This window comes from Agelaius tricolor, unplaced genomic scaffold (genome assembly GCF_023055355.1).
Source record: "Agelaius tricolor isolate 1412-34295 unplaced genomic scaffold, bAgeTri1.0.p SCAF_35, whole genome shotgun sequence".
Classification (NCBI taxonomy): Eukaryota; Metazoa; Chordata; class Aves; order Passeriformes; family Icteridae; genus Agelaius; species Agelaius tricolor.
This window is the reverse complement of record NW_027269295.1, coordinates 1,469,952-1,486,827: the sequence shown is the minus strand read 5'-3', so window position 1 is coordinate 1,486,827 and position 16,876 is coordinate 1,469,952. Positions and strand designations below refer to the sequence as shown.

The window sequence follows — 16,876 nt, the reverse complement described above, 5'->3', positions numbered from 1 at the left end:
GAAGGCAGTTATCTACACTTTATATGGAGTTCATAGCTATGCGCTAATGCGCTAGAGGATTTGAAAAATATAAAAGCTGAAATCTGAAGGCATCACCTGCATGTCCTGGTGATGCACAGCTCTCCTCCCTGCTGTGCCTGCAGTGCTGTGTCCCTGGAAGAGGCTGGGTTTGGGTGGTGTCAGCAGTGCCACGTGGCTCAGCCATCAGGGTGTAGTAGAGACCTTTCATCTCTCCCGTGGCTCTCAGAGGCTCTGTTTGTTTTATGGGTCCTTTAGAAGTTGTTACAATGTCACTTGTGAAGAATAAACGTTTATTTCTAGGTTTGACACCGAAAAGCCTTATCAACTGCTGGATGCAAAGCACATGGAGATTAAAGAGATGGAGTCAGCCATGACCTCGATTTATGAATCAGCTGGTCTGTTTGAAGTCATGGTGCCGGAGTACAAACAGCTGAAGCAGTGCAGGAAGGAGCTGTGTCTGCTCAAAGAGCTCTGGGACATGATCTCCCTGGTGAACACCAGCCTTGAGGACTGGCAGACCACCAGATGGGTGGACATTAACGTGGAGAACATGGATCTGGAGTGCAAGAAGTTTGCAAGAGAGATTCGGAATTTGGACAAGGAGATGAGGGCGTGGGATGCTTTCAGCGGGCTGGACAGCAAGGTGAAGAACATGCTGACAGCCCTCAAGGCTGTGGCAGAACTTCAAAATCCTGCCATCAGGGAGAGGCACTGGAACCAGCTGATGCAGGTGACGGGCGTGAGGTTTGTGATGGACTCGGACACCACCCTGGCCGACCTCCTCAAGCTCAACCTGCATGAATTTGAGGGGGAGGTCCATGGCATCGTGGACAAAGCAGTGAGAGAAATGAGCATGGAGAAGGTGCTGAAGGAGCTGAGGGTGACCTGGAGCTCCAGGGAGTTTCAGTACGAGCCTCACCCCCGCACCCACACCCCCTTGCTGAAGTCAGATGAGGAGCTCATTGAAACTCTAGAGGACAACCAGGTGCAGCTGCAGAATTTAATGTCCTCCAAGTACATTGCCTTCTTCCTGGAGGAGGTGTCTGCCTGGCAGAGGAAGCTCTCCACTGCTGACTCCATCATCTCCCTGTGGTTCGAGGTGCAGCGCACGTGGTCTCACCTGGAGAGCATTTTCATAGGCTCAGAGGACATCAGGGCACAGCTGCCCCAGGTATGAGCCCCCAAATCCCAAATTCCTGCTTGGGAAGTGTTGAAGAAGAGGCTTCATTATTAAATGGGGTGACCTATGGTGCCAAATCCCCCAAAGTAGGGCTGTTCTCCTGCTGCCTCGCTCCTCTGGAGGCTCTCTCAGTGCTCTGATTGCTCCCCAAGGATGGATTTGTACCCCAGGCTGTGCTTGAGCCATGCTGAGGGGCTGATCTTCTCCCTTGCAGCACTGCATGGCAAACACAGAGCTCCTGGGTGCTGAGTGAGAGCTGCTGCCTTCCTTCAGTGCTGCAGGCATGTTCCCTCTTCCTTCAGAGGGGAGAGGACTGAGGTCATTGCTCAGACACTGCAAATCATCAAACAGAGCTGGCCCAGGCAGCTTTGGCAGCTTTCCCTTTCTTTCCTTCCACTCTGGTGCTGGGGGAGAGCAGCTCTTCTCCTGCTCCTGCTCTGGGGAGCTCCTCAGGTGCCTCCAGCCCAGCTCCAGTGTTATTCCAGGCTCCCAGCCATGCTGAACAGGAACAAGCCCTTCACTGGTGAAGGGAGGAGCTCTGCCCTCACCCCAAAGGCAGCTCTCAAAGGATGGGATCTCTCAGCACACCCAGAGAACGTTGCTGTGTCCTTTGTGTCCCTTTGTAGGACTCCAAACGTTTTGAAGGCATTGATGTGGATTTTAAAGAGCTGGCCAGTGAAGTTCAGAAAACCCCAAATGTGGTTGAAGCCACCAATAAGCCAGGTCTGTCCCAGCAGCTGGAGGACATCCAGAGCAGGTAGGTAGAGCATCAGTCCCAGGGTTTTGTCAGAGGCTGGAATCAGCCATGAGAAGCTGAACCTGTGCTCTGAGGCTTTTACTGAGGCTCTGCTTCCTCTGCAGTCACAAATCTCCAGCTTTTCTGATCTGTCTCAAGTCTCTGTGTTTGTGACCCATCACCCTGTGAGCGTGGGCAGGCCCTGGCACAGGTGCCCAGAGCAGCTGTGGCTGCCCCTGGATCCCTGGCACTGCCCAAGACCAGGTTGGACAGGGCTGGGAGCAGCCTGGGACAGGCTGGGCTTTGAGCTCCCTTCCAATCCAAACCCTCCTGTGATTTTGTGATCAAAAAAAGCAGAGCTGAGCCCATTTAATTTACAAAATGATCCCTGTGTACCCTTGAGGCATAACACAGCTCCCTGAGACAGACCTGAGTGCCCTGGGATGGAGACACTTCTCACTTAACATATGAATCTGCCTGAAAACCACTTCAAAGTCCATGCTAAGCTGTTGTGTCAGTAGCAGCTCTCCATTTCAAATAGGGATTTTATTTTATTTTCAATCGAACAAGGCCAATGTTCCTCACAGAGAATGTTATTTAGGAACTTTGTAAGCTCAGCAGCAGTTTAGCATGTGAACACTGCAAGATTCATTTTAGATCGGAGCAAACAACTTTCCTTTCATGCTTTGCAAACACAAAAAGCTGAGTTGGTTGGAATCAGACTTTAAAATGTGGCTCATTAGAATAAAAGCAGCTCTGGAAATGTTCATCCCAGTGGATGCCACCACCTGTGGCAGCTATGAGCTTGTCTAAAGCAGCGGGTCAGACTGCAAACCTTTCCAAACCTCTTCTTCCCCTTGTGCTGCTGCTTTTTCATCAGGCTGCCCTGACTCCTGGGTGTTTGACCCCTGGAGTAGAGTGAGCTGTGAGTTCCCTTGTGCTTTGTTCAGGGCTGGGGGCAGGAGCAGCCTGCAGGCTCAGCTCGTGCCTGGCATTTCCCCATGGTGGGGAGAACCTGCCTGAGAAGGGCAGCATGAAGCATGGCAGGGTATTCACCCACCTGAACCGGGCTCTGCTTTGTCTCCCCAGGTTGTCTCTGTGTGAGAAGGCTTTGGCTGAATATTTGGACATGAAAAGGTTGGCTTTTCCCAGATTTTACTTCATTTCTTCTGCAGATTTACTGGATATTCTTTCCAATGGCACCAACCCACATCTGGTAAGGCTTGTGCTGTGCCACCTTTGCATTTGCAGGAGTGTCACAGTGGAAGGTGTTGTCCTGGGACTCTCCCCAGTGTCATTTCTGGAGGGATTTTCTCCCATCCTACATGGATTAACAACTCCTTCACAGCTGATCTCCACCTGCCACTGCTGACAGGCAGCCCTGCCCCAGGTGTTGTGTGATCTGACCCTGGGGATGCTCATGGCAGGTTCAGAGAGCCCCTCTGTGGGCTTTGTGCCATAAAAACAGGGCTTTGCTCCTGCTGGGATACAGCAAGGTTGCAGGAAAATGACTTCCATGAGGATCTCATCCAAAAATTGTTGCTGACCTTGGATCCCAGCCTGGAATGGCACCAAACAAAGAGCCCCAGGTTGGGCATTCCAGTGTGGGAGGGCTGAGCACTGGTGGCTTGTAGAGGGCTGATTTTTTTAGGCAGAAGAGGCAATTTCCAGGCAGTGCCTCTTCCTTCCCCCTGCAAAGGCTTTGGGTGTCCTGATGGCAGGGCAGGGATGAGCACAGCCTGCAGGAGCTGAGCACAGCCTGCAGGAGCTGAGCAGCCAGGTCAGGCAGTGGCTGTGGCCAGGTGCTGTCTGACCCCTCACTGGGTTTCTGGGATGGGCTCTGAATGCCAGGTGTGGGGAATCCCCCCAAACACACCAGTGCTCCTCCCAAATCCCCCAAACACACCATTGCTCCTCCCAAATCCCCCAAACACACCATTGCTGCTCCCAAATCCCCCAAACACACCATTGCTCCTCCCAAATCCCCCAAACACACCATTGCTCCTCCCAAGCACACCATTGCTCCTCCCAAATCCCCCAAACACACCATTCCTCCTCCCTAACACACCATTGCTCCTCCCAAATCCCCCAAGCACACCATTGCTCCTCCCAAGCACACCATTCCTCCTCCTGGCTGGGCAGGATTGCTGGATCATCCCAAGGAGGAGCTGGCAGTGACCCTCCTGTTGTAGGAAATGGCTTCCCAGTCGCCTTCCCCCCATTGCCAGGGATCAGAACCCTCTGTCCCCTGTGGGCAGAGCTCAGAGGGTTCAGTCCTGCAGGTGCTGTTCCATGTGGAGCTGCTGTCAGGGAGCCTCAGCCCCTTAGCCTGGCAATGCCATGCCCTGCCCGGCCTGCTTTGGGAGGCATCAATAATCCTGAGGTTGGTGTGTGAACCAAATCAAAGTGTCCACAGCAAATGGAGCCTGTTGGGTAAGGAATCAATTCCTTATTCTACCTTTTAGCAGTGAGCAACCTCAGCCTCCTTAAGTTTTTCCTCCTTTTCAGGGTTTGTGTCAGGATGTGAATGGGGCAGGCTTGGAAATGCTCTTGTTGCCACTAACCTTTAACTCAGCTTGGATCTGTTTGCTGCTGCTGGGTGATTTCAGCCCACAGAGTGTCATAAATACACAGCTGATTGATGCTTAAAATGGAGAGAGAGAAAGAGAACACAGGAAGCAGAGAAAAGCTGCTGTGCTGAAATGCTCCACGGAGTAAGGAGAAATTCCTGGTGCTTTCTGTTATTCAAAACTATTTGCAGTAAAATCAAAGTAAATGTCAGGCAGGATCATACACGGATACGCTCTCAGCCTTTCCACTGTAGTTTCAAAGCCTGATAATTCCTAAAGGAGGATTAAATAGACAATGATATTATCCACTTGAACTGGGTATTGAGCTGGTGCAGGTTCAGGTGCATTCTGGGCTCTGGTGGCAGAGCTGTGTCGAGGGCTGGAGCACAGCCAAGGCCCTGCAGAGTGGCCAGGGGCTGGGAGAGGACACTGGGGTTGCTGAGCCTGCCCTCTTGCAGGGGTAAAACAGGATCCCATGGTTTGTGTAAGATTGGAAAGGATGTGTGCCTGTCCTGGTGGGGAAGCTGAGTGTCCTTTGCTTCTCAATCCACTTGGCACCTCCTGGGATTCAGCCAGGTAAGAAACTGATTTGGCCACCTGTGGGACAGCTCCTGAGGAGGGGCTGGAATCCTCTGTGGGGCAGGGAGTGAGAACTGGGCAAACAAGCCATAGGATGGATTATAGGATAGCCTGAGCTGGAGGGAAGCCACCAGGACCATCAAATCCAGCTCCTGAGAAGGACAGCAAGAGGCTCCTGTTGGCACCATCCTGGCCACAAGTGAGATGTGGTGCTGCCAAGGTGTCCAGGTCATTCTTTGTGAGCAGGACTGTGGCTGTCACACCTCTGCTGCTCTCTGCTCTGCCTATACTGGTCCTCAATCCTGAGTGTTGTGTCCAGTCCTGGCCCCTCAGTTTGGGAGGGACGTGGAGATACTTGAGCACATCCAGAGGAGGCAACGAGGCTGGAGACGGGCTGGGAACACAAACCCTGTGAGGAACGTTTGAAGGAGCTGGGGCTGTTTAGCCTGGAGAAGAGGAGGCTCAGGGGTGACCTCATTGCTCTCTACACCTTCCTGAAGGGAGGCTGCAGACAGGTGGGGTTGGTCTCTGACAGAACCAGAGGACACAGCCTCCAGCTACCTCAGGGAAGGGATAGGTTGGATATTAGGAGGAAATTTTTCACCAAAAGAATAATAAAGCACTGGAATGCTCTTCCCAGGGAGGTGGTGGAATCACCACCTCTGGAAGTGTTTAAAAAAAGCCTGGACATGGCACTTGGTGCTGGAGTCTGGTTGAGTGTTAGGGAACAGGTTGGACTCGATGATCTTAGAGGTCTCTTCCAAGCTCATTATTCTGTGATTCTGGGTCTTGTCCCCCTCACCTCATTGGCACAATCCCTTTGGCAGGTGCAGCGTCACCTTTCCAAACTCTTTGACAACTTGGCCAGGCTGAAATTCCAGGTGGACTCCGAGGAGAAGACTACCAAGGTTGGCCTGGGAATGTACAGCAGAGAGGAGGAATATGTCCAGTTCAGTGAACCCTGTGACTGCAGTGGGCAGGTGAGAGGGGAGACCTTGTGTGTCCAAGCTGCCTGGTGGAACCTGCTCCCACCCCCCTTGGGTGGGCATCCCTGGCCAAGTGTGGTATTTTTGGGGTCCCTCGTTGTGGGGAGGAAAGATGAATTTGACTCTATGTTTTTAGAAGGTCAAAATTTAAGAAGGTTAAAATATAATAAAATTTATTATTTTATGATATTATATAATAATATAAAATTATATTTAATAATATAAAAGAATACTATATTAAAACTATACTAAAGAATACAGAAAGGATACTTACAGAAGGTTTAACAAGAAACTAATGAAAAACTTGTGACTTTCTAGAGTCCTGACACAGCTGGACTGTGATTGGTCATTAAGTAAAAACAAGTCACATGTTGGAGAAACCATCTGCAACCACATTCCAAAGCAGCAAAGCACAGGAGAAGCAAATCAGATAATTATTGTTTTCACTTTTCTCTGAGGCTTCTCAGCTTCCCAGGAGAAGAAATCCTGGTGAAGGAATTTTTCAGAAAATATAACAGGAACAGCCAAGGTCTTACAGAGTTCCACTGCACTGCCTCTATGGGAAAAGCTGGAAGAGCTGGTGTGGAACTTAATCCCTGCTTTCACCACAGCTCTAGTCCTGCTCTGGATGGGTCCCCACAGCCCATGGTGTGAGGAAGGGCTGTGGCCTTTTCTTTACTGGGCTTTTTAATTTTAATTCCTGAAAGATGTTTTGAAGGTTACTCCTACCCTCCCAGCTGGGAGGGGATGCAGACTGAAAACAGATTAAATTATTCCATAGTACTTCTGCACAGATACCTTTGGAAAGAAAAGGGTTTTCCCCCTGTTTTCCAAATCTTATTTCATAGGACGGGTTGAAGTACAAAATTTAAGAATCAAATTACTGCTCAGCTTTTCTGTCCCTGTGGCTGCACTTTTCTCCATGGACTGTTAAAGGAAGCTAAAGTAGGTAATACCAGCTCTGAGCTCCCCAGTGATGACACTTGGCATTTAAACTCTCCTCTCTAAAATACTAAATATTACATTCAGCAGGAATTGTGAAATACTAAATTCAGCAGGAATTGTGTTCCCAGCATTCTCTTGCTGCTGGCAGATTGTGCTCCAATCCCACGGGTGACTCTGCCATGGCCTGGAGCTGGAACACGCTGAGCTCAATTGCTCCTCAGTGGAGTTCACTGTGGTTCCTCCTCCAGCTGGATTTCCACAAAAAACCTCTCTGGGAGGAGATGCTGATCCTGCAGGAGCAGAAATGGCTGAGTCCCCCAGTCTGGAGGAGGCCTGAGGCTTGTTTGGCTGGAGAGCTGAGCTGCTTGTCCCCCTCATTGCTGAAGGATGGCAGGCATTCCTGGGATCATCCCTCATGATCCGGGGGTGAAAAGCAGCAGTGTTCTGGGATTTAACCCCTTCTGCAGGTGGACCTGTGGCTGTGTCACCTGCTGGACACCATGAGGGCCACGGTGAGGGACGGGATGGGTGCAGAAATGGCTGAGCCCTCCAGTCTGGAGGAGGGCATTGACTGGAGAGCTGAGGGATGAGGGATGGCAGGCATGTTCTTGGGATCATCCCTCATCACCCAGGGGTGAAAAGCAGCAGTGTTCTGGGATTTAACCCCTTCTGCAGGTGGAGGTGTGGCTGGGTCGCCTGCTGGACACCATGAGGGCCACGGTGAGGGACGGGATGGGCGCGGCTGTGGCGGCCTACGAGGACAAGCCCAGGGAGCAGTGGCTCTTTGACCACCCTGCCCAGGTACTGCCCTGCCCTGCTTCCAGAGGGGTCTGGGCTGCGGATGGGAGTGGTTCTGTCCAGGGAAAAGAGGAAGGGTGTAATGCCCGAGATGGGAATTTCAATGGATGTAAAATGGATCCCTGCTCTCCTGCCTGCTGGGATACTGTATAACAAAACTTCATTTCACATCAGGGATGCCTCATCCCTGACCTCCCCATGGGTCAGACCCTCTCAGAGGTAAGCAAAGCCTGGTGTTGCCCTGCTCTTGAGCCACTCTGTTTCCCCAGGTGGCTCTCTGCTGCACCCAGATCTGGTGGACAGCTGAGGTGGGCATGGCCTTCTCCAGGATGAAGGAAGGCTACGAGAAGGCCATGAAGGAGTACCACAAGAAGCAAGTGGCCCAGCTGAACACGCTGGTGACCATGCTGCTGGGGCAGCTCTCCAGGGGCGACAGGCAGAAGATCATGACCATCTGCACCATCGACGTGCACGCGCGGGACGTGGTGGCCAAGATGATAGCACAGAAGGTTGGTGTTCCCAGCTCAGTGTGAGCCATGCTGGGCATGGAGGGGGAGATCGTGGAGGGACAGACCAGGGACAGGCACTGGGGGCACTGCCTGCCTCAGCAGGGCCATAGGAAAAAGCATTTGGCATTTTCTTCTCTGTTTTCTTGCTCTGGTGTGGGCCCACAGGGAATCTCTTGGGATTTGTCCACCACTCCCACACTGCCTGTCCTCGCGTACTCACAGAATGGTTTGGGTTGGAAGGGACCTTAAAGCTCTTCTCATTCCAACCCCTGCCATGGGCAGGGACACCTTCTTCTATCTCAGGGTGCTCCAAGCCCTGTCCAACCTGGACTTTGGCTCTGAAACCTTCTGGCCTGCAGCTGGGCTTCCCTGGGAGTACTGGCAGGAGTGGAGTGCAGGACTTGGGTTTTCCTCTACTCCAGGGGTTTTCCAGATGCCTTCTGTCCCATCTGGGGTGCCAGAACTGATGCCTAGAGAGGCTGACCTGGGACAGAGACTAGACAGAGCTAAAAGAATAAAGCAGGGATTTATTTAAAGGCCTTTAGGGGATACACCTTAGGTAGTGCAAGAGCCCAGCCGTGGCTACACCCAAGATGGGTCCCAGTCAGGAGTTTTCACACTTTTATAAGTTTTGGTCCATTTCCATATTGAGGTTAATTGTCCAATTACAGCTCCAGGTCATGAAGTCCCATCCTCTTTGTTTGCTCTCTCAGTTCCCCATTGTTTATGCATTTTGGGCCTAAAGCTTGTATCGATCTTCCTTAGTCCCAAGCTGGAAAAGGATTATTTTGTCAACCTACCTCGTAAAGAAAACTTACTAACACTTAACACAAAGCTCAGAGCTACACACCTAGGCAGCACAGAATCTGAAAACCATGAAAGCCAGGACTGAAAGCACCCCCCTGCCCTCCCTGGTGCCACTCTGCAGGTGGACAATGGCCAGGCCTTCGTGTGGCTGGCGCAGCTGCGGCACCGCTGGTCGGATGAGGAGCGGCACTGCTGGGCCAACATCTGTGATGCTCAGTTCCTCTACTGCTACGAGTACCTGGGCAACACCCCCCGGCTGGTGATCACCCCCCTGACCGACAGGTGAGGCCCTGCTGGTGCCACCTGAGCTGCTGGTTATGAGATGTCACGGACATATTCCATGAAAAATCCTTTCGTTAGGGTTTTTTCTCCTGAGAAGGTGAGAGGACTCAGAAACAAAATGTAACCAATGGTTAACTGCTGCTGTGGAATGCAACAGGTGCATCTGGGATTGGGCTCATGTGGTTGTTTCTAATTAATGGCCAATCACAGTCCAGCTGTCTTGGACTCTCTGGTCAGTCACAAGATTTTATTATCATTCCTTTCTATTCTTTTCAAGCCTTCTGATGAAATCCTTTCTTCTATTCCTTTAATATAGTTTAATATATATTTTTCTTTTAATATAATCTATATCATAAAATAATAAATCAGCCTTGTGAAACATGGAGTCAAGATTCTCATCTCTTCCCTCGTTGTGAGACCCCTGCGAACACCACCACAATGAGACATAAACTTTAAGGAATTTAGAGATTTTAGAGGAGCTAAGATTTTAGTTAGAGATAAGCTTTATTTTTGTAAAGCTTGTTTGTAAAGACAAATCTGCCATTCCTCTGACCCAGCTCAGTCTCTTTCCCTTTTCCCTCATCCTGTGCAGGTGTTACATCACCCTGACCCAGTCCCTGCACCTGACCATGAGTGGGGCTCCTGCAGGCCCTGCTGGCACTGGCAAGACAGAGACCACCAAGGACCTGGGCCGAGCCCTGGGCATCATGGTCTACGTGTTCAACTGCTCCGAGCAGATGGACTACAAGGTGCTGTGTTACCCTAATGTTTTCAGAAAAATCCCTTCATCAGGATTTTTTGTCCTGGAAATATGAGAAACCTCAGCTTCTCTATGTTTTGCTCTTCTGGAATGTGGTCTGGAGATTGGCTGTTAGTTAAAAATAATTTACATGTTTAGATAAACAATCACAGCCAGCTGTGTCACTCTCTGAGTCAGTCACAGGTTTTTATTCTTCATTCCTTTCTAGCCTTCTGATATATCCTTTCTCTTTCTTTAGTATAGTTTTAGAATATTATATATTATATATTATATTATATTATATTATATTATATTATATTATATTATATTATATTATCATAGTATAGTATATTATAGTATAGTACAGTATATTATAGAACAGTATATAATATTATAGTGTATAATATTATAATATAGTAAAATATAGAATAATATAGTAATATCATAAAATAATCAACCTTCTGAAAACAGAAAGTCAAATTCTCATCTCTCACCTCCTCCTAAAATCCTCACAACACCACCGTGCTGCTCCCCCCAAACTGGGGCTGCTCAGGGCCCCTGGAACCTGCAGGGTGGGAGTTACCCAGCTGGGCTTGCTCTGATCCATCCCCTCTTCTCTCATCCCTGCTGCCTCCCTTCCTGCTGAGCAGCTTTTCATCCTCCTCCTTCTTTTTGTCTCTGAGACTTGCACAAGGTTCTGGAGGAGGAGGAGAGCTGAGCTGTGCTCTCTGCCCTGCTCCCTTCCCTTCTGGAGTTAAGTTCCACATGAAATTCTTTACAAATTCTGGCCTGTTCAGTTGAGACAGAGGCTGTGCTGATCCATTCCCTCTCTCCAGACCCACAGGACACCTGTCCCAGGCATGGGGACAGAGCTCTCCTGGTTCCTCAGGATCCTCTGCTGCTCATGGTGCTGATCCCTGTGCTCTCCAGGGCACTGGGTTTGGTGGCCTTGGACCATATTTCATCCAGCTGAGGTCTCTCATGGACGTGGGGCCATCAGTAACTCAGCCCAGGTGACCTTTGGATGGAACCAGAGTGCAGAGTTGTCGAGAGAGGGCAATTAGCAAATCAAGTGGCAAACTGTGCAGAGCTATAAATATTATAATTGAGTTGTGCCTGCTGCTCCCCTGCACTTTCTAAATACCCACAATAGACTGTAAATTGCTATAAATAAACAGGCAGGGAAATCAAATCCATTTTTTGCTGGAGTGGATTCTGTTTGTGATTTCACTCTTGTAATTTTATTTTATTTTATTTTTTCTTTTCAGTCTTGTGGGAATATTTACAAAGGCCTTTCCCAGACAGGAGCCTGGGGCTGTTTTGATGAATTTAACAGAATCTCAGTTGAGGTCCTTTCTGTGGTTGCTGTACAGGTAAGTGGAGAAAAGCTTGTGGATAAATGCAAGCCAGCCTTCCTTCCCTCACTCCCACAGGGCCAGAACAGAAGGATTTGAGTCTGGGGGAACTTCAGTGCTGAAAACTGAGTTGCTAAAACATCAATGTTCTTCTGGTCCCCAATGTCAGCTGTGAGTGCAGATTTTGGGATCCCAGTGTTTGACTGAGGTGCTGAATTCTTTCCAGACCCACTTTGGGGCTTGGCATTGCAGAAATTAAGGTCTAGAGCCCAGAAGTTTCTAAACTTCTGTAAATGTCTTGGTCAAAGGAATTGTTCTGAACCCCTCCACGAACTCCTCACTTTCATCCCTCTTTGTCTCATCATCGTACCTCCCCTGATGTCCCAAAGAAATCCCAGGCAGGTACTGGTGTTTGTGTGTCCTTCCCTCTCCACTTCCCTCCCATCAGGTTCTAGCTTAAAGTTGTCATTGAAAAACGTCTTTGAGGATCTTAAAATAAAAGGGGAAGCTAAACAAAAGGAGCCCAGATATGACTCAGCTGCTAATGATTCCCTGGCTGGAGCATGGTGTCTGAGCGAGCAGGGCTGTCACTCCATCATCGCCTCTGCTGCTGTTGGAGGGTAACCATGGTGATGGTTAATTGGCTGCCTTAGTCATGCAGCTCCTGTCGGTGTGGGTCCTCACACTGAGAAACTCCCTTAATTGCTTTGCTTTAAGGTGGCAAAAGGGTGAGTTTAGGGCAGAGATGGATTCCTCCCCGATGGAGTGGTGTTATGGAGGAGGTGAGCTGGCTGCAAGGAGCTGCTCCCTTGGGAAGCAGGGAAGGAAGGCCTGGCTGCAATGGAATGGGAGGTGGGCAGTGAGGTGGCCTGGCTGAGTTTGCTGTTCAGGAAAACGTTTTTTGTCGCCCTGTTTTTTAAAGATTTTCTAAGCCTTCTGATGTTTGCATTCTTGTAATGAACTTTCTCAAGCACTATATGTAAATAACTCATTGTTTTGCATTCTTTTATGGAGGAGGAGAAATTTGATGGACTGTTGGTTTGTCCAGTGTCATTGGAGAGGTGGCACTGTCACCCTCCAATCCACTGTCACTTTTGGAAATCTATAAATGTTGGAGTCAGAAATTAAAAGCACTCTTTTTTACCATGGGGAGCTGCGTGTTCACGTCATTTTATTTTGTGTCCTATAGCAACAGTTTTTTACAGAAAGAGTGATGAAGTGCTGGAATTATCTGCCCAGGGAGGTGGGGGAGTCACCATCCCTGGATGTTTTAACAAAACATTGGATGTGGCACTGGGTGCCATGGTTTAGTTGAGGTGTTGGGGCTGGGTTGGACTCGATCTGAAAGGTCCCTTCCAGCCTGCTGATTCTGGGATTCTGTGACTCACTCCATGGGAATGGAAGGTGGGCAGTGAGGTGATCTGGCTGTAATGGACCTCCTTGGAAAGTGAGGGATGAGAAGAACAAAGCTGCAATCAGACAGGTAGAAAAGACCAGCGAAGTCTCTTATGAAGCAAACTCTTGGAACTCTTTTCAGTTTGACTGTCCAGTCTCTTCAGCCCTTTTCTGTTTGTCAGAGTTGGATTGTGATGGGAGGCACACAGATTTACCCCAAACAGTGTAGAATCTTTATATGGTCAGTAAAACCCAGACCAGAGCAGTGATAATCCCCACTCATTGTGGGCCAAGTGCAGGGAGGTCAGCAGTGCTGGCTGGGGTTTCCATACCTGAACAGCAGCACTGCCTTGGTCCCCAGGTGAAGAGTGTGCAGGATGCCATCCGGGAGAAGAAGAAATCCTTCAATTTTCTTGGAGAAGACATTAACTTAGTCCCCTCAGTTGGGATTTTCATCACCATGAACCCTGGTTATGCAGGACGAACCGAGCTACCTGAGAATTTAAAAGCTCTCTTCAGGTGAGTCAAGATCAGGTTTTGTGACCTGTGTCATGAAACTGGCAGAAATTGTCTTTTGGAACATTCAGGCTTCATTTTGTTGAGAAATTTACTTGCACTGGGGATTCACAGATGGTTTCAGCCTTGTGCACCAAGCCTGGATCAGGGAATGCAGGGAGGACAAGGTAGCTCTGTCCTGTGCCATGGAAAAGGCAGCGGGGGCAGGCTGGGAGAGTCTCCAGTGGCTCACTGGAGAGGACCTGGAAGATAAAGCTACAAATCCACTGCCCTCAAGCTCTGTAGTCAATGCCTGCTCTGCAATCCTTTCCTGCCTGTCTCCCTAGGCCCTGTGCCATGGTTGTGCCAGACTTTGAGCTGATCTGTGAGATTATGTTGGTGGCTGAGGGCTTCCTCCAGGCCCGAGCCTTGGCCAGGAAGTTCATCACGCTCTACCAACTCTGCAAGGAGCTCCTGTCCAAGCAGGTGAGCCCTCTGCTGTCCTCTGGATCCCCAAAATCAGGGATGTGACACTGCTCTGGATCCCCAAAATCAGGGGTGTGACACTGCTCTGGATCCCCAAAATCAGGGATGTGACACTGCCATGCACCTCCATGGCTGAAGCTTCACAGGTTTTAGTTGCTGCCTGCCTTTGTGGCAGCTGCTGGGACAAGGGAGGGTTTGTGATCATCAGAGCAATGACATTTTCGATCTGCTCTCCTGGAGGATCTTCAGGGTCAGAAGCATTTGACCCAACTGCATTAACCTCACTAATTTTTGAATTTGAGAGATTTTTCAAAAGCCTCCAATGCCACCATGATTGGGGTAGTATGCAGTGACCCTTTGCTTTTTCTCTTAGTTCCTATTGATTCTCCTGCCTGCAAGGGGTTCATGATCACTGTTCCTCTCTTAGTCCAACTCAATACTTCTCTGTCATGTCAAGTGTTGACCATGTAAGGTCACCTCCAATGCAAAACCCCGGTTAATCAGATTTTAACTTGGCATTGTCTGCATAGATCAAAGCTGGGGTGAGTTGAATCAGGACTCCAGATGGAAAACCTGATCTTGGCTGTGCCAGCATGAGCTGGGGTGGGCTTCTGCCTTCTCACAGAAACTTTGTACTGTGCAACTGGAGGCCCTGTGGGAGCTTTGGCCTCCCACACAAAGCAGCCAAGCTGTTGGGCTGTGTTCTGCAGGGTCTCAATGGAGCACAGATAGAAGGATTTACTTGTTGGATTCCTCCAGGATTCCTTTCCAGCAGTGTCCTCCCTGCCCCTGCTTGGTAGGCTGTCCCCAGGACCAAATGTCCCTGGTAACCTGGTGATGGAGAAATTTGAGTGTCTGAGGCCTCAGAATGGACTAACAAGCCCTCCACCTCATTAGCTCCTGCTGATCCAGGGCTCTGGCAGGCCTTGCTTAACCTGCAAAAAGGCCAAGGTTTTAGGGGAAAACATTCCTTAGGTCTCCAGAGTGCAAGTCCTGCTGCTGACTTAGTGCCAGCTCTGAGCCCATGTGATGGCATGAACAGCTGAATTATTTGACTCTCCCTGGTGGGAAGCTCACCTTGTGAAATGGAGACCAGGTGACTCAGGCTGGTGGAGGTCTCTGGCCATGACACAAATATCAAATTTGTCTGCATTTCCATTGCTGACTGCTCTGGCAGCTGGACTTCTGCTTTTTACCCCTGCCTAGGCATAAACTCACCCCTGTTTTTATTTGTTTCTTTCTCCCCCTCATGCAGGACCACTACGACTGGGGTCTGCGGGCCATCAAGTCGGTGCTGGTGGTGGCGGGCGCCCTGAAGCGCGCGGACCCCGAGCGGCCCGAGGAGCAGGTCCTGATGCGCTCCCTCCGCGACTTCAACGTCCCCAAAATCGTGACAGACGACGTGCCAGTGTTCATGGGGCTGATTGGGGACCTGTTCCCTGCCCTGGATGTGCCTCGGAAGCGTGACCTGGATTTTGAGGCCATGGTGAAGGAGGCTGTGCTGGAGCTGCGGCTGCAGCCCGAGGACAACTTTGTGCTCAAAGTAAGGCCAAGGGGTTTTCTGCTCTGTTGTGGGTGGTGTGAGGGTCCCCAGGACAAGGTGAGAGATGAGAATTTGACTCCTTGTTCTCAGAAGGCTGATTTATTATTTTTATGATATTATATTAATTATATTATATTATATTAAATATATAAAACATATCTATACATAATATATTTTATATTTTATATTTTATATTTTATATTTTATATTTTATATTTTATATTTTATATTTTATATTTTATTGTATTCTAGTCAGACCAAACTGGGAGTCAAATCCTTTGTGTGTCTGGGTCACAAATTTCTATACAATAGCCCCAATAAGAGCTAATTTCACAGAATGATTTATGTTGGAAGGGACCTTAAAGGACATCTCATTCCAACCCTGAGCCATGGACAGGGACTCTTTCCTTTAGATTTTGCACATCTGAGCTTCACTTTGGCGTGTCTGTCAGCTCTGGGGCTGTTTCCCCAGGTGGTGCAGCTGGAGGAGCTGCTCAGTGTCCGGCACTCCGTGTTCGTGGTGGGGGCTGCAGGCACAGGCAAGTCCCAGGTGCTGAGGTCCCTGCACAAAACCTACCAGAGGATGAAGCGCCGGCCTGTGTGGACAGACCTCAACCCCAAAGCAGTCACCAATGATGAGCTCTTTGGCATCATTAACCCAGCAACGAGGGAGTGGAGAGATGGTAAAAGTCCTTTTGTGGCTGAATTTGGAGATAAAAGGGATATTTTTTAATGAAGCTCCTGAGTGGATGTTGGGTCTCTGTGTGCAGGTCTCACAGCCCAGGTGCTGCTCCCAGCTGTGTGAGGGTTTGCTGTTAGAAGGACATGTAGGGTGTCACAGCTTTTCGGGAATTTATCTTCTTGCCATAAGGATAATTATCATGTTTGTTAACACCAGCGCTTCCCAATTCCTAATTGAGACACGTTGTTTTTGGGGCTGGGCTGCTGAAGGAAGAGAATTTCCTCCTGCCCTGTGCTGTGCACTGGGGCCCCCAAAAGTGCCATTTCCAGGTTTCTATTCCCAGCAGCATTTGAGAGGTGTTTTTCCACCGAATATCCCTGCCTGATCTCCAGCACACGGTGTTTGCCAGGCTGTTGATCCTGATTGCTCCTGAGGAGGACGAGATGAGCATTTAAGACCTGCTGAAAGATTACAGAGATGCAGAGTGCAAACGTTGGCTTGTGACTAATCCAGAAAGGCAGCTTTGATTCCCTGTGTGGCTGTTCTGGGAGGTGAGGGAGGACAGCTCCATAAATCATCCTTGGCCAGAGGTCTCCAGGAGAGGAGCTGCCACCACCTCCCCTGCCCCTGCCACCACCCCTCCTGCCCCCTGCTCCGCTCCAGTGCCAGGGTTAATTTCTTTTTTATTGTGATTGGGGACCCTAAATCAAAGTGACAGAGAGAAGTGTGGGATGTAGCCAGCCCTCTGCAGAGAGAGCTGCACGTTGG

General features: G+C 49.6%; 1 protein-coding gene across 2 annotated transcripts in view; it reads left to right on the top strand.

The window, feature by feature from the left end:
* Nucleotides 1-16,876, top strand: part of DNAH9 (dynein axonemal heavy chain 9) — a 160,828-nt gene that overhangs the window by 30,814 nt on the left and 113,138 nt on the right. For both annotated transcript variants that reach the window (XR_011683346.1, XM_071452702.1), the window contains exons 20-32: nucleotides 322-1,192; nucleotides 1,828-1,958; nucleotides 3,027-3,153; nucleotides 5,914-6,066; nucleotides 7,693-7,818; nucleotides 8,085-8,324; nucleotides 9,253-9,413; nucleotides 10,006-10,162; nucleotides 11,421-11,525; nucleotides 13,264-13,421; nucleotides 13,745-13,883; nucleotides 15,139-15,426; nucleotides 15,899-16,109. Coding sequence is in view for 1 of the 2 variants with exons in the window: in XM_071452702.1 (XP_071308803.1) it covers nucleotides 322-1,192; nucleotides 1,828-1,958; nucleotides 3,027-3,153; nucleotides 5,914-6,066; nucleotides 7,693-7,818; nucleotides 8,085-8,324; nucleotides 9,253-9,413; nucleotides 10,006-10,162; nucleotides 11,421-11,525; nucleotides 13,264-13,421; nucleotides 13,745-13,883; nucleotides 15,139-15,426; nucleotides 15,899-16,109 (2,867 nt within the window). In the remaining variant the exon portion in view is untranslated. The remainder of the gene's footprint in view (nucleotides 1-321; nucleotides 1,193-1,827; nucleotides 1,959-3,026; nucleotides 3,154-5,913; nucleotides 6,067-7,692; nucleotides 7,819-8,084; nucleotides 8,325-9,252; nucleotides 9,414-10,005; nucleotides 10,163-11,420; nucleotides 11,526-13,263; nucleotides 13,422-13,744; nucleotides 13,884-15,138; nucleotides 15,427-15,898; nucleotides 16,110-16,876) is intronic.